The following is a 16433-nucleotide window of genomic DNA, read 5'->3' as shown; positions in this document are numbered from 1 at the left end:
TAGCACGGTAGAGAGAGCCCACCTTTCTTGCATTAATCAATTTCATGGATTTCGATGACAATAAAAGTATTGAAAGTGTGGAACATTCATCGATCTTCATTTGATCCCGGGCAGTGTCTGGTCTCCCTGCTAGTTTAGTTATATTTTTCTACTTTCTTAATCCATTGGCTGATATGGAAAAGGTAATAAGTTTTTGTTTATTTTTGAGAATTTGTCAGAAAGATGTTTGTGGATTCGGTAGTCAACTGGAATGAAAAATCTGATTCCAGCATCTATTCAAAAAAAAAAAAAAAAGTAAAAAATTTAACTGCTGCAATAATTTCTAACTTTTACTCCTTCATCCCTGTACTTTTATTCTTCATTAGCATCATCATGATGAAATAGTATCTGATGCTGAGCACAGGAAGTAAATGGATTCATGCTTTTCTCAAGAACATCAATTTATATCATTATAAAACTGAGATTTTTTTTTTTTTTTATATACATAGGCATCACCATTATCATTATCAAGACCTAGGAGCCACTCGAGGATAAGGGTTAAAGAGTGTACCATAGTCAATTGGACAATATCGTAATTGTCAGTAATGGAAATTCAGTAAATTTGTTAACTTAAGGGGAACGGTTTATCAAGAACTTGTTTACATTGGACTTGAAGACAACCATATTGTAATCAACTGGAAAGCAGGAAAACGGAAAGCAGTTCCATAGGCGTGCAGTTCTAAGAAAGAAGCTTTTTTCATGGACTCTACATTTAGGTTTAAGCACAGATAAAGAGTGGGAGGAATTATTGATAGTGTTTTCAACTAGACGAGTATGCGCACTCAGAGGTTAAGGTATGAGGATGTGGAGTTGTATGTTTTGGTTTCGATTCTAGTTGAAGGCGCCCAAGTCATATATATATTTTCTTAGTTTTGATCTCCCTACTATATATTAAGTTCAATATAATAATCAGTAGAGAATTGTCTATAATAATAAATATGTCATCTGTATGAATTAAAATATCATATTTAAGCATATTTTATGACCGGGCAACACCGGGTAGCCTGCTAGTATAAAATAAAATTTTACTTCCTGCTTTTTTATTACATTTTCACCTCGAACAAGGCACATTGCCACTTTGTTGTAAGGGGTTACTATCAGGGACATAAACATCAGGGGTACAATGTAGGAAGTTGAGCAGCAAGATGTTGGTTCACGTTACACTTGAACTTCTGCATGTCAGTATAGTCGGGAAAGCAGGGACCTGGAAGGGAATTCCAAAGTCTAGCTGTTCTGGGGAAGAAACTACTGGAGTAGAAGGCTCTCTTGCATCTAGGGAGCTCTACTGTGAAGGGGTGGGATTTAGCTGCATGTCGGGGGTGCTATTTACGTCGAGCGGGCACAAGTGCTTGCAGTTCGTCAGAGCATTCACCGTTAAAGTACTTGTAGAACAGGCAGGAGGATACAACATTTTGTTGATTTGATGAGCTGAAGTTTAACTGACAGTTCAGGACCTATCAGATTGGCGACTCTCTTTTGAACCTTGTTTAGGAGCGAGAGACTAGTGGCAGATGCACCAGCCCAAATATGACAACAATACTCCATACATGGGCGAATGGTGGCCTTACAGAGGTATAAGAGGTATAAGATACTTTCAGGCGTTAATAGCTTTCTAGCACGGTAGAGAGAACCCACCTTCTTCGCAGCCGTCCTGGCAATGTTCTCAATGTAATTGTTCCAACTCCTGTGAACGTTAGGCCGAGGAGTTTAAAAGATGTACTTTCTGATAAAGAGTTATTGGCCATTGCTATTGGTGGTAGGGAAGGTTTCTTGTAATTATTGAAAGAAACAAGTTTAGTCTTGGCAGCATTGAAGGTGACCATCCATTTTTGTCCCTACTCCACTACGGATCGGAGGTTCTCCTCTAGTGTTTCGCCATTTCTTTAGATATGTGTTCATTTGTCCTCTCGTCGTGTCTGCCACAGAGCGTGGTGCCACCAGCATACATACCCATCTCACAGTCATCCATGAACATTAGGAACAACAGAGGTCCAAGGATAGACCCCTGAGGCACTCCCACATCTATATCACACTGTTTAGATGTATGACCGTCAAGGACAACCTGGATTTTTCTCTTATCTAAGAAGGATCTAATTATGTTAAGTATTCTTCCAGTGATGCCGTATGATCTGATTTTCTTGAAGACCTTCATGCCATACCCTGTCAAAAGCCCCAGAGCCACCGCTCTACCCTCCCTTGCCTTGTCCAGTGACTGGTATATACGTTCTGAGATCAGTTAGGATGTCTGCTGTGGAACGGGCTTGCCTAAATCCATATTGCTGGTCAGTCAGTTTAGCATCTGTAAGGTGATGGACTAGAGCTTGGTTAATTATGGTCTCAAATATTTTGGCGAAATGTGGGAGGAGGCCAATGGGGCGACAACCCACTGGGCCAGTTCTTTCGCCAGAACCCCTGAAAACCGGCACCACAGAAGCAGTCCTCCAGCAGGCAGGAACGCAAGATTCATTAAGGCATTTGTTGTAAAGTTTGGAGAGAACTGGAGCTACTTCGGCGGCGCACTTTTTTAATAGTACAGCCGGGATGAGATATGGTCCACATGCTTTTGCAGTGTCAAGCTTTCTTATGATAGCATGCACCTGAGCAGGGGTGATTTTCAGATCGTCTAGTGTGGCGTCTGTCCACAAAGGAAAGTTAGGGAGGGGGTGATTAGCAGGATCCAATGTGGAGTTGGAGGCAAACCGTCGGACAAGCATGTTAGCGTTCTCAGTTGCTGAGCTAACACTGATTGTTGGATAGTGGGGGAATTGTTGATTGCCCATTATTTACTACACTGTTGTAGATTTTCCAGAAGTCCCGGGTTCCTAATTTCTGTGTTTCGATGCGTTATTTGGTGGTTTCAGTAAATTCTCTCTTAGCTGTCGCTATTTCTTTCTTAGTTATTTCTGGCTTCTATGTACTTCTGTCTGTTTGAACTGGATTATGTCGGTTAAATTTGTGGTACGCATGCTGCCTTTGTACTATGGTAGCTGCACAATTTAAAGTGAACTATTGGGGAGAGTGGAGTTTGCTATAGAATTTGCATGTGGGAACATCTGTTTCAATTGCAGTTTTGAAACATTCAGTGGTCTCCTTTGTGCAATGTTCAGCAGGAAGTGAAAAGATATTTTGCCATGGTGGGTCCCTGATGGCTTCCCAGTCAGCCTTTTTATAATATCTTGTTGTTTTGAGCAGTGGCTCTTCAGTTTTGGCTCTAGAGTTTATGGTGATTTCAACCATTACTACTGCATGATCGGCGTTCCCAAGTGGGCTGTGAGCATTCGTTACAGTCATCGGGAAGTGTGGTCAGAAACAGGTCTAAAAGTGATGCATGTTGTTCTTGCTGGTCTGAGAAAATGGTTGGAAACGTAACCATCTGTGATAGGAAATGAGATATAGAGAAGTTACGTGTTGTGCTACCAGCTGCGTCTGTAAGTAGAAAATCCAAGCCAGTTGCTGTGGTGGAGATTGAAGTCACCAAATACATGCACTTGTGCGCTAGTGTTGAGGGAAAGTGCTGTATCTATGCTGTCAGAGACTTTGTTTATTAAGGTACAGTTCTGGGTCGAGGGAGAGCGGTAGAGAAAATAAAAGTAGCTAATGTTATGTTAAGTCTAAAGCACATAAAGGCTTGATCGTCCGATTCTAGTTTAGTTTCTCTAGTCAAGGGGAGGGTGTTTCGAATGTAGACTCCAAGCCCATGCATATATCTGTAAGTCCTTACGGCAGAGTGGGAGGTATCCAGGCATGTTAAAGTAGTTTTCTTTTCTATATATAGATATATACTGAAGGAGATGGTATTTAGCTGTACTTGAAACGGCATTTACTTTGGATGAGTTGATCTGATCCAACTATCCTCACTATTACATCCTTTATAAAAGCTGACCACGTCTGACAATTTGAAATCAACGATTGAGTTATCTCTAACCATGCATTTCAATAGCAAACTTTGTAGACACTTAGAAACAAGTTGAGTCCCAGATCAGCTTAAACTGTCATCAGCTAGATTTTTCATTGTCCATTACATTGCTTCCCCCCCCCCCCCCCAAACTCTGTAGGGAAGTTAGTACAATTGCTTTGTAGATGCCCTCTTCCAATTGAGGGCATAATCCAGCTGGCACAGACATCTTGTGCGGATAACTTGTCATGGTGAGGGATGATTAATTTTGCAGCAGAAACTAAGATGGTAATAATATTTGTTTAGTACTGACCAGGCTCAACGTAACTTCGGTGATCCAGCGGGAACCGGTGTGTCAATGTGATCATGCCGTGATTTGGGACTTCCAGGTGCTGTATATGACCTTAAACTATATCCGATGGTGAGGCCCCAGCTTGTAGGCTTTAGGGAGTGTGGAGCCACCCTTTAATTGCCATTGCTTCCAGGTCCACTCTGATCCGGAGTGGTAGTACCTGTTAGGGTCCCAACTATGGGTTAAATAGAAACCGTCTTAAAAAACAAATATGCTCTATTAAAAAATTTTTCTTCAAAATCACTGGATTTGGCATTAAATAATCCAAAAGGGTTGATATGCCGTAAAACAAAAACAACCAACCAACCAATCCAGGTGCTGTATGTGCTCTCTGCTTATCTCAGCATTGTTTCCAGTTGTCCTGGTCTTCTCCTTGCCACTGGACCCAAACAGTGTCGATTTAGGAGAGGTGTGGTTAGGAATTGCACGACTCTTGCCTCACAATTAGACACACAACTGCCCCTACAGGGGTATTTTGTCTTTCGAGACTGAACGGAGGCATCGATTGAATAATATTTGTTAAAGGATGTTTTTAAATTTTTTTTTTTTTTTTTTTTTTTTAATTAAAACAATACAATGTAATTTTTTTCTACCGCTTTTTTTCATATACTTTTATATGTATATGAAAAAATTTGCATAATTTTTTTTAAACCTGTTCAGTGTACAGGGTGTTGGTGGAATCTGAATTTTCAGGATTAAAATCCCATTGTCAAGGATGACACTAGAAAAAGGTTTGATTTTATATATTTTTTTTCTCTCTCTAGTTGGCCGTTATTGGAACGAATGCAGATTGACGTCAAATGCATATGTTGAAGTCGAACATAAAAAACTTTTAAATCAAAATTGATTTGACATCAATCTGCGTTCGTTCCAATAACAGACTAGAGAAAAATATGTAAAACCAACAACTTTTTCTAACATCATCCTTGACAATGGCATTTTAATCCTGAAAATTCGGATTCCATGCTAACATCCTGTACACCCAACAAACAGGTAATAAAGAAAATTATTGAAAAAAAAAAATTAATATTTTCAAATACTTGTAAAAGCGTACAAGCAGTTGAAAAAATTACATTCCTATTGCCTTTTTAAAAAAAAAAAGAAAAAAAAAGACATCCTTTAACGTTACACACATTGTTTCACTTAAACTACAACATCCTCCTCACATTAGTGTTTTATTTCTTTCTTTTTTTCTTGAACTAATTTTGTCTCTGATAAATCTGAACTAATTTTGTCTCTGATAAATCTGAACTAATTTTTGTCTCTGATAAATCTGAACTAATTTTTGTCTCTGATAAATCTGAACTAATTTTTGTCTCTGATAAATCTGAACTAATTTTTGTCTCTGATAAATCTGAACTAATTTTTGTCTCTGATAAATCTGAACTAATTTTTGTCTCTGATAAATCTGAACTAATTTTTAAACTTTTGTCTTTTGCATAGGTTGGTGTCATGTTGTGTGTGCACTGTTTATACCAGAAGCATGGTTTGCGAATGTGCAGACTATGGAACCCATTGTACTAAAGAATGTACCACAAGAACGGTTCAATAAGGTAAGGAAATGGCCATTATTTCATATATGTGGATCTCTTTAGGTGGCAAGGGGGTGGGGTATTGGTGCAGACTGATGACTGCAGACTGTTTGGATCCATGGTATCACTTTCACTATAGATGTTGGCAACCTTCATGTGGTCCCTCCTATGGATTCCTGATTCTAAAAGGGAATGAGGGGAGGGATCAACTGGTTAAAAGATCAAGAAAACAATACTGATCAGATTTAGATTTTCTGGAATGATGTGATGAGACCATGTTTAAGAATGAATAACGACGATGGTTTGCCAAAAATATTGAGGCATGAAAAAAAATGGTGATTCTTAGTTTTGCTACGGATGATTTTTGAGTAAAATATCCACTTTCCTTCTAATTGGTATTAGGTTTCTGAAGTTTTGAGATGGGGATTTGTTATTTGTTTTATTTGGATTCTTCGCACTACTGTTCTCATCTTGAGTGTGATTTTCACAATGTTTTGGTTGATGTAACCTTTGGCCTTCTTCAGATGTATCTTGAACTGGGAATTTGAACAGAATTTTGAACTAAACCTTTTACTTATTTCACATTGGTACAAGGATCTGTGGCGCAGTGGTTAGAGTACTTGGAAAAATCAATTGTAAAAGTGACCTTCTCCTGAAGGTTGAAAGTTCAATTCTCAGTGTGGGGTGACCACAAAATACAATTGTGAGTTACTTTTGACCTCTATCCAGTCATGGCTAATGGGATGGGAGCGTGCTACCCTTGTGAATTTGTAATTAAAAAAAAAAAAAAAGGGTTCCGTTCAAAATTCCGTCCAAATCCTGAGTTCGACAGAAACATTCCAGAGTTTAGCAAGATACACCTGAAGAAGTTCGGAGGTTACATTGACCGAAATGTGAAAATGACACTCAAGATGAGAACAATAGTCCAAAGAATTTAAATAATACCATTTTCCTTCGCCACCTAATTTTTTAGACATATTTTATGCAAATGGGAAAGCAATATCATCTTTTTAATTTGTAGAAAGAGGTGTCCATTGATAAAGTATCACCCATATTTTTTATATATATTATTTGTGGGTTTGATTCTGATACATTTTTTTTTTTTTTTTTTCAAAACTTTTCTTCACACAGCATATTTATCAATAATCCGTGATTTTGTTAAGTTGACGAGTAAGAAAAACCATTTGGGAGCATTAACGATGGGAAGGTATCGGTCGAATTCATATTCTCGTTGGCGAATCCACACTTATTGGAAGGTGCACAGAGAAACCGAAATGGAACCACTGATCCAGACAGAATTCTGGCGCTGTTTAGAAAGTTGCTAGAATGCGTTGAAAAAAGGGAATATATTTGTTTCATCTGCTTCTATCGGATACATCGTTTGAAACACAATTTTTTGTTTTTTTACTTGAATTATTATTGTAGTTAATATATTTAGAAAGTTGCTAGTATGCGTTGAAAAAAGGAAATATATTAGTTTCATCTGCTTCTATCGGATATATCGTCTGAAACGCAATTTTTTTTTTTTGTAGTTAACATCTTAAGTGTTTCACTTTTTTTCACCTGCTCATAAAGATTTCAGTTAAGGAGGAAAGCAGTTGGCACAATTCGGTATCAATATGAATCATCCCTTACTTTGAATATTTTAGAAATTTAATAAATTACTGACTCTGTAATGTTAAACATTTTAACTATGCAGTTTATAAATCCGGATCAGCGTATTATATCCCAATTTCCATCGGACAATGAATCTAACGTGGATCCAGATTTTTAATCAATTTAAATTTTGACCGAAAAAAACCTGGACCTTTGGGCCAAGATCACAGTATAGTATCTGTTTTGATGCAACACTTCACCTTTTCTGCCCTCGGTCAGTGGAGAAATCCTTCATGACTGAGACAATTTAAATTTTTGTTCCCATCCTTTTTTGGGAGCTGGATTTCCCCACATTAAAAACCAACCTTGTGTCTAATTTTGCTCTAGTGAAAAGGCAAATAAATAGGAACAACTACAAGTCTTCAATGAACACTATCTTGTCACCATCAATAAACGGCTGTTATCACAGTGTGTAAGCTTATAACGAAAACCAACTAGAACTGATTGACAGGCTAATCGCTGAACTGACTGAAAAGATGAAATGCATCTGCTTATATAAGTCTGAAATGTTGTTTATTGGTCAGCAAAATGAATGCGCTTATATAACTGAACGTGGCTCACTTCATTGTCCTGCGTGTTTGTTTACAACTTCTTTTGAATAGCCATTGTCCCTTTTTTTTTCACCTCAGACACAGCACAAGTCAGTTGGGCTCTGATTAACGTGGGTGGTTGTTATCAATGGAGGTAGTGAACATTTTATTATTCATGTTGGTTTCACGATAAAGATACTTTCTTTTAAAAATATTTTTTTATAAATATCATTAAGTTTCTTTTTCAAGATGCAAAAAAAAAAATTACAAAAAAATAAATGTAAACATTTTTTTTAAGTTAAAATATGGAATCAGGTTATTAGTTTTTCTAAAAAAAAAAAAAAAAAAAAAAAAATTCAAACCAAATAGGGAATAGGTTTCTGGAGCAATTACAAAATTGAACATGAGAGAAAAAGTATTGATATAAAAACTGGAATGGGTGTGGTAGGCTCAAAGCATGAATTTTTTAAGTTATAAAATATCCAAATAAAATCTCTTAACATTTTTTTTTTTTTTTTTTTTTTTTTTTACAGCTTTTATATTTGAAGTGTATTTAAGTCAAATGATTGAAACATTTTACTTTTTTTAATTTGTCAGCTGTACAAATAAATGTGCAGTAATTTCTAAACTTTAAATTACCTAAGTTATATTTCAATACCCGATGATGCACAATTTCAGTTTCAAAATATGCATGTATTTAATTCTATTGAGTTAGTCAACATTTGTTTCCCTAAGCCATTTTTCCTATATATTTTAATAACACAATAAGCATGCTTCAATATAGTTCTGGGATTGAGTTATGTTTGAAAAAAAGTTGCTTTAATTAACCATATTTTATAATCAACAGAACCTCTTGAATATCTATGCATTTCTGTTGCTCCTGTAATTCTGTTGATTCAACAACCACTCTTAATGTCTCTGATAACATTTAAAGACTTTTTTTAACGTCATTGTCTAATTTATGTAAGCACCATAAACACATATGTAAATTAGATGGCACAATAAATCTAGTTCAGTGGAAATACTCATGAAGAATAATGCTTGAGTATTATTTGGATTGCTATTCTCATGTTTAATTTTATTCTTGAAACATGAGAATTACATCCAACATGAGAATAGTCTGAATAATAAGGAATTATCAACCGTCATCTCCAAAAATTTGCTTATTTAGAATTGCACTCATAACAAAAATTTTAAGTAAAGAAAATACAGGAAAGTCTTTATAGCGAACCTACTCGTCATGGAATGAAGATGGCATATTTCAAAAATCACGTAATTTGATCAATTATTTTATGATTTGCTCGAAACCAGTCACCATGTTTGATTGAATGCAAAATTCATCCCTGGTTACCTCCCCCTTACAAATCTCTCTAGAATCGAAGGCTCATCAATGGCTGCTAAAAATACTTAATCGCTGAAAATCGTAAAATTTGATTTTCTTAAAAAAAATGAAAATTACTTGATCATTTTTTTTGGTGATTTTTGGAATATAATGTCTTCATGCTGTGATAAGTAGGTATACAATAAAGATTTTTTTTCTAAATTTTTGTTTTCCTAAGTGTAAATCTCAATAAACACTAAAAATTCTGAAACCTAATCTTTTTGCATAATAATAAAGATGCATTATTTTTAGTTATGCAAGAAGACTGTCTAAAAAGATATGCCATAGTTGAATGTTTAGATGAAATTGAACTAGAATAAATAGTGGCTGTGACCCGTTGGGTCATAGGTACTTTTAGTACTTTGTATATTTCTCAGAAATTATATTTTGATATGGAAAAAAAAAAGATCATTAAATACAATAATTGAGCTGTTGATATTTAAAAAGATATTTTTATGCCATAATTTAAGCACTCAACATAGAATCTAATATAAAATTAAATTATCGAGTGATCTATTAAAAGTAAAATATAAAAATATTAAATCTATTTAAAAAAAAAAAAAATGAATATCCTATTTTAGGTAAAAATTTCTATTTTGTACAATTTCGTATAAATAATAATTTCTGTATATTTTATAACAATCTGCCCCTCCCCCTCCTCCTCTTTTGCTCCGCCATTTTCATTATATCAAATGCCACTCTTTTATTTGCTGGATTCTGCATGCTAATAGAAGAACTGATTCCTTATAATGGGGGGGAAGAAGCAGAGGAAAGCAAAAGGCAAAATCATGAATAACATTGTTTCCTGTGTTATCTTTGTTATTGTGTTGAATAAAGATGAGTCATCATCCAAGAGCGCATAACTCTTGCCACCCTTGTGTGAACGGCTGCTGGCAGAGTTCAGATTTATGATCCTTTATAGACAGTGGGAGTTCAATGGCTTTTTCTTTCTTTCTTTTTTGTTGATGGGAGAAATGGAATTGTGTGAGAATTGAATGGCTTACAGCGATTAAATAATGATTATCTGTAGAATGTAAATTTTTACTTATCCTGATATTTCAGGTTTTTTAGAATTAATCTTAGCAGGGTTAAGCTCTTTGTGATTAGAGTTTTGATCTTAACAAGCAGTTTCTGATTTTCACTTCCAATGAGGGTTTACTAAAAGATATCTAAATTCTGATCCAATCTTTACTTATGTATTAATTACCCCCCCCCAACTTGCTTCTTTATTTTTAAATCATTTTTTTTTTTTTTTTTTTAAATTAATTTCAATTTAAAAAAAAAATTATGTGAAAACACTAAAAATTGACATTATTTTATACATTTTATTTATTTTTTGCTTTAAACTAGTCATGCCTACTCGACATTGCCTGGGAGTTTTTTTTTTTTTTTTACATCTTTGTTTTGCTTTTTATCTTTTTTTTTTTTGTACGAAGTCATTTTTTGTAAATAGAATTTTCAAAATTACATTTAATTATGTTATCTTTTAGTCGCTAAATTATTATTCATATTATCTGCATTCTTCAGACTACTGTTTTCATCTTGAGTGTTATTTGCACAACGTTTTGGTCAATGTAACCTTTGACCTTTTTTCAGCGTATCTTGTTAAACTTAGGGAATCTTTGTCAATCCCAGGAAATCTTTCTGTCAATCTTGGAGGGATGGGATCTTCACCAAATTTTGAATGGCATCCTCTATTTAATCCATGCTACTCCTGTTTATTAAATATAGGGTTCTGTTTGAAATTCCTTCCAGATTCCGAGTTCGACAAGATACACCCAAAGAAGGTCAGAGGTTACATTGACCAAAACGTGCAAATAACGTTCCATATGAGAATGATAGTCTGAATAATCACTTATTTTTAATCTTTTTGCATGTTTCTTGCAATCTTTTGAAAGTATTTGCTAATTTTTTTGACCGACTTGTGTCCAAGTTCAAAGTGTAGTATCTGTGCCAATATTATTTTTTCTCATTGCTTTTGGTGTCTACCAATTACAAGGAATGCTGGAAAAGAAAGGGGTTAAATTCTCCAGAATGTCAAAAGGTGCTTGGTACTCTGAACCATCCGTTTGTGATATGCTGCGATTTCAAACTAGCTATATCTACCCATCATTATCCCGTATCATTTTTACGGCACTTATCCAGTTTTACACCAATATTAAAAAATGTTAATTGCACAAAAACTTTATACAAAAATACATGTTGGGTTAAAAAAAGACTGCACACCAAAATTTACGCACATTCATTCAATAATTTTTTTTTATAAAATAAAATTTAATCGATAAGCAATATCTGGTTTGTATTATGATTACTATTGAATTATGTCTCTTGACTGAATTTAACGTAAGCAGAAAATGGCAGATGAGATGTTTTGCCATTAAAGTTCTTTGTTTTAAACCTAATATGTAAGTACATAATAAAACGTTTTTCTTTTTTTATAAGCAGTTTTTAATATTGAAGCAGTTTCCGCTTGCAAATGTTTTTTTGTCTTTTGTGCAATTTTTTTTTCTTTTTTAATTATATATTTTTTTAATTATATATTTATTCCATGTTAAAAATATCCAAAAGTAAAAACTATTGAATTTCAACAAGGTTGTTGATAGTGCTCAATTGAAAAAAAGCAAAATATGATTTTATTCAATTTAGATGAACAAAATTACCATAATCGCTATAAGAAATTTACTGTTTCAATCCTAAAAGACATGGCCAAGCAACAAAAGACCTCTGGTCTTATTCAAGGCTAGTCATTTACACTATTATATGACTGGTCTCAAAAAGCACCAGAGGTCTTTTGTCGCCTGATGATGTCTTTTAAGACTGAAACAGTCAATTTATTGTTGTGGCTTATGGTTTTTTTGTTTAGCTAAATTGAATAAAATAATAAATATATATATAGTCTTTTTCTTTTTTGTCTAACTAAAGTGAAATAAATCTTTATTGACGAATGCAGAATAATGCTCTTCTTCACTTTTTAATGGTGTTCACCGGAAAACAATTCTGACCTATTCAGAGTATATTCCAGAAGGAATTAAATTGAATTACATTGTTTTTTACACAAACTATAAGAATTGATTAATCAAATATTGATTTTTGTAGGAAGAAAATTATTGATGTAGAAAATCAAGAAAGCGACCAACTTTATTAAATTGTGCTTATTCAATTGTCTTTTTTCCTCCCAGGTGTGCTACATTTGTGAGGAGCAAAGTCGTGAAAGCAAAGCCGCCACCGGAGCATGCATGCAGTGTAATAAGAACGGATGCAAACAGAACTTCCATGTTACTTGGTAAGTTTTTTTTTTTTTTTTTTTAAACAAAATTTGATTTCTCCCTTGCATGGACCACAAAGTTTTTCCCAATTTTAAGCTGTTGATCCCATTTATTATCTGGTGTTGCCTGGGACTCTTTAATTTGACCCTCCCCCCTTCTGATTTCATGATGTAATTAGCAATACACATGAAAAAATTTAAATGGCTTAAAATATTTCATTATTGGTATATATAGAAAGAGTTTAGTAAGCTAAGAAAGAATCTTTTTAAATATTTAAAATCCAATTAAAATCAAGGAAGTTATGACTATTTTTATGCCCTGCGTGTTTGGATATTTTCCCTTTAAGATCATATGCATTTTGTCACATTTTTTGCACTACTTTTTCAGTAAAAATGCTATATCTTTGTTAAAACACAAGACTAAGCAATGAAATTTGCCATATAAGTGTATTTTTGTATAAGGAATCTGAATATGCTACTGAAAATCTCCAGAAATAAATGGTTTCCAAATAATCTGCAGTAAATGCACATAAATATGCTGCGATTGCTTAAAAATGCCATGTATTCATTAAAAGAAAAGAAGTTAGAAAACTCAAAGTTGAATTGTAATGCATTTTATGTGCCAAAAACTGAAATCAAAATCTAGGATTGGTTAAAAATGAATATATTGCAATATTTCTTTGGTAGATTAATACCTTCTGTTACTCCTCCCCATCTGACCACCTCTCCAAAATATGTGATTCTACCTTTATAGACAATTGCATGTGAACAATTTGAAAAACTTTAATAAAAGATAAACAAAAATTATTTTAGAAGTTAATGTAAAATGATTTCTTATTTTGAATCATTCGAGTGTTTTAGAACAGTTACCCCCCCCTTTCCTATGATAGATAAATCGTGTTTTTTTTTTTTTTTTTTTTTTTTCTAAAAGGTGATTATGCGTGGTTTTAAGGTCTTTGTGCAATTATGAGAAGGTAGGGAGGTTGCCACTCTGCCTTTGGGTTAATGATAGGGCTAAGGAAAATTGTGTGAACATCCTGAAGATTTGATACAAACAAAACAAAAACAATTTTAGAATTTAGAGTGGGGGGGGGGGGTTAGTTTCACATAAATGTAAAATAATTCACCATTTCAAGACGATGCTAGCGTTTTAAGAGAGTTGACCAATTTATTTTTTTTATGGGAGATTAATTATGTGCACTTTTCTTTAAACGTTTTTTATGCTTTTTTTTTTTTTTTTTTTTTTTTTTTTTTACCGCTTGTATGAGCTCACAGATAAAGTTTGTTTAGTGGGGAGCTCTGCCACTTGTACTTAGTGTTATTGTTAAGGCTAAAGGTTTTAGGAGGAGGCTTGCCACTCATACCTAGGATTAGACATAGAATTAAACAAGTTTTTTTTTTTGTTTTGTTTAAGAGGGTGTTTGATACTCATTGTGAAACTTTACAAGAATTATGACAGACAAAAATGTTATTTAAAAAAGTGACGTTCCTCTAACAGAAAACATGATGCTTGGAAAAATATCAAATATTTTTGTCCCACCTACTTAAATATAAAAAAAAGAAACAAGTTTTTGCTAAAGCTGACAAAATGTTAAAAAATTTGAATTAATGTTATTTTGATTTTTAATTAGATTTCATGTCTTTTTCTACCGTTTTTATTTTTTAACTGGGCACCTCCTACAAATATTTAAATATTGATTTTTTTTTTTATTTTATTTTTTTTTTTAATAATCGGGTAGATTAGTTTCCATTCGATAATTCACTGAAAACATTTTTTAAAGGATGAAAATTAGAAGTATTGTAGTACTGTACCGTTCATACATGTGAACCAAAACAATCGTATTTCACATCTTCGCTTCAAATATTTAAAAATTTACTACTACCCAATTTTTAAAAATATTTGTATGGTTAACAAAATAGCTCTAACTAAACATGTAAGAAATTTTTTTATAACCAGATTTTCAATAATAAAAAAAAAATATTGATCTGGAATAAAAATAAACAACAAAAACAAAACGTCTTTTTTAGCCATGCTTATCGCTGCTGCTGATGCTATTACTAATACTACAGAAGTTTTGATTCAAATTCATAACGATTTTTTCGGATATTATGTTTTTAAATTGCTACGTACCACTAGAGAAAACACTGTCCAGTCATCTTTTTAACGAATAAACATAGTAAAAAGATTGTTTTATTTAATAGTGAGTGTCCGAAGAAAATTTTTTTTTCAAAATTTTCAATACTCATCATTTTGAAATCTTTTTTTAACACAACAAAAAACGAGTGGTCAAATGAATTTCGGACACTCGAAATTATTAAAAATAACATCTCTTTTGGCTAATTTCCGAATTTCATTAAAAAAAATTCTTAACAGAAATACGGTACAAGTGTTTGCAAATCAGGAGGAGGGTGTTACAAAATCTTACCGAAAATGCTGTTTTATGATGTTCACATTTTTATCACTTTATTTGCTTAAAACTCTAAAAATATAAAATGCATGTTATTATTTTACTAATTCATTTGAAAGTATATTCATTTCTGAACAAAACAGTGGTAATTTGAAGACTTAAAGTGCTTTGATTTTTAAAATATGACTATTTTAGCAGAAACCTCTTAGAATCTGATTATCCAAAGCATTTTATTGGCCATGTGTATTGCTAATGTAATTGCAACTTTCTCTTCAAATGACTTGCAAAGGTTCCAGCTGATCTATCTGCGTCATGCTTAGATCTGTTACCGTTGACAGCGGCCAGGTGGGGTGGGGGTATCCTTTCATGCTTCATTTATGTTGTTCATCCTTGGCTTTTATTGAAGAAGTCACTGTCACTCCCACTTCCTGAAGTGCTTGAACCCACAACAAAAGATAAGTCCTTCATTGGAGGTAATGCATCAGTTCTCTTCAGATTGAGATTTGAGTTTAAGAAAGTTTTCTTAATAAATAGAAAAAAAAATAGATGTATATTTGTATGCTATTCCACATGTGCTTCTAAAAAAGTATTTTCAAGTGTATGGGGATCTAAGAAGCATAAAATTGAGATTTTTAATTTTTTGTTTTATTTTGATATTTCGAGCAGACAACTGCTCTTTGTTAAAAAATGTAGCAAAATGAATCAGAATGAAAGATGTTGAAAATACTGGAAATTTCATCTTTGGGCTGCATTTGTTTGCCAAAACTTTTAAAATAGCTCAAATGGATTCTTGTAATCGTTTGTCAAAGAAAAAAAAACATTGTAAAAAAAAAAAAGAAAAAAAATTATACATATTTTATTTTTTTTCCATTTAAAATCCTTTTTGTTTTTCTTTAAATTTTCAGTGCCCAGGCGCAGGGTTTGCTGTGCGAAGAAGCTGGAAATTACGGTGATAATGTAAAATATTGTGGCTACTGTATGTATCACTACAAGAAATTGGTGAGTTGTTAGTGTTGAGAAGTCTAACCTTTTGGATCAACCAATTTTTTGTTAGCCTGTTGAGGTGGTGGCAGTTTCAAGTTTATTCTGAATCTTTTACCTATAACTTCTTTCCGATCACCACGAGGGAGAGAAAAAGCGCTTTATTATATTTTAAATAATGCCTGTAGACTCTCCTTGGCCTTTAGATAAGGTTGTCAGTGATATGGTACTGTGGGATCCTAAACACAGAACCGCTTAAGTAGGAAGACTTAAAACGTATACAAAATAATTGAAAGAAGACACTGGCTTACAACTTGAAGATCTTTCTAAGGCCATGGAATATAGAAACTTGTGGAGGCAAAGAATCAGTTTGGTCCAGGCAACCCGCCTGATG

General features: G+C 33.6%; 1 protein-coding gene across 4 annotated transcripts in view; it reads left to right on the top strand.

Annotated features, from left to right (window-relative positions):
* The window catches only part of LOC145247532 (zinc finger protein zfp-1-like), a 142053-nt gene that overhangs the window by 54699 nt on the left and 70921 nt on the right, over nt 1-16433 (top strand). For all 4 annotated transcript variants that reach the window (XM_080109364.1, XM_080109362.1, XM_080109363.1 and 1 more), the window contains exons 4-6: nt 5730-5839; nt 12565-12668; nt 15964-16057. In XM_080109364.1, coding sequence (XP_079965490.1) covers nt 5730-5839; nt 12565-12668; nt 15964-16057 — 308 coding nt within the window. The remainder of the gene's footprint in view (nt 1-5729; nt 5840-12564; nt 12669-15963; nt 16058-16433) is intronic.

Source organism: Euprymna scolopes, chromosome 25, assembly GCF_053919585.1.
Source record: "Euprymna scolopes isolate OS-2025 chromosome 25, ASM5391958v1, whole genome shotgun sequence".
In the NCBI taxonomy this organism is placed as follows: Eukaryota; Metazoa; Mollusca; class Cephalopoda; order Sepiida; family Sepiolidae; genus Euprymna; species Euprymna scolopes.
Note: the sequence above shows the minus strand (reverse complement) of the source record. Positions and strands in the feature narration are given on the sequence as shown.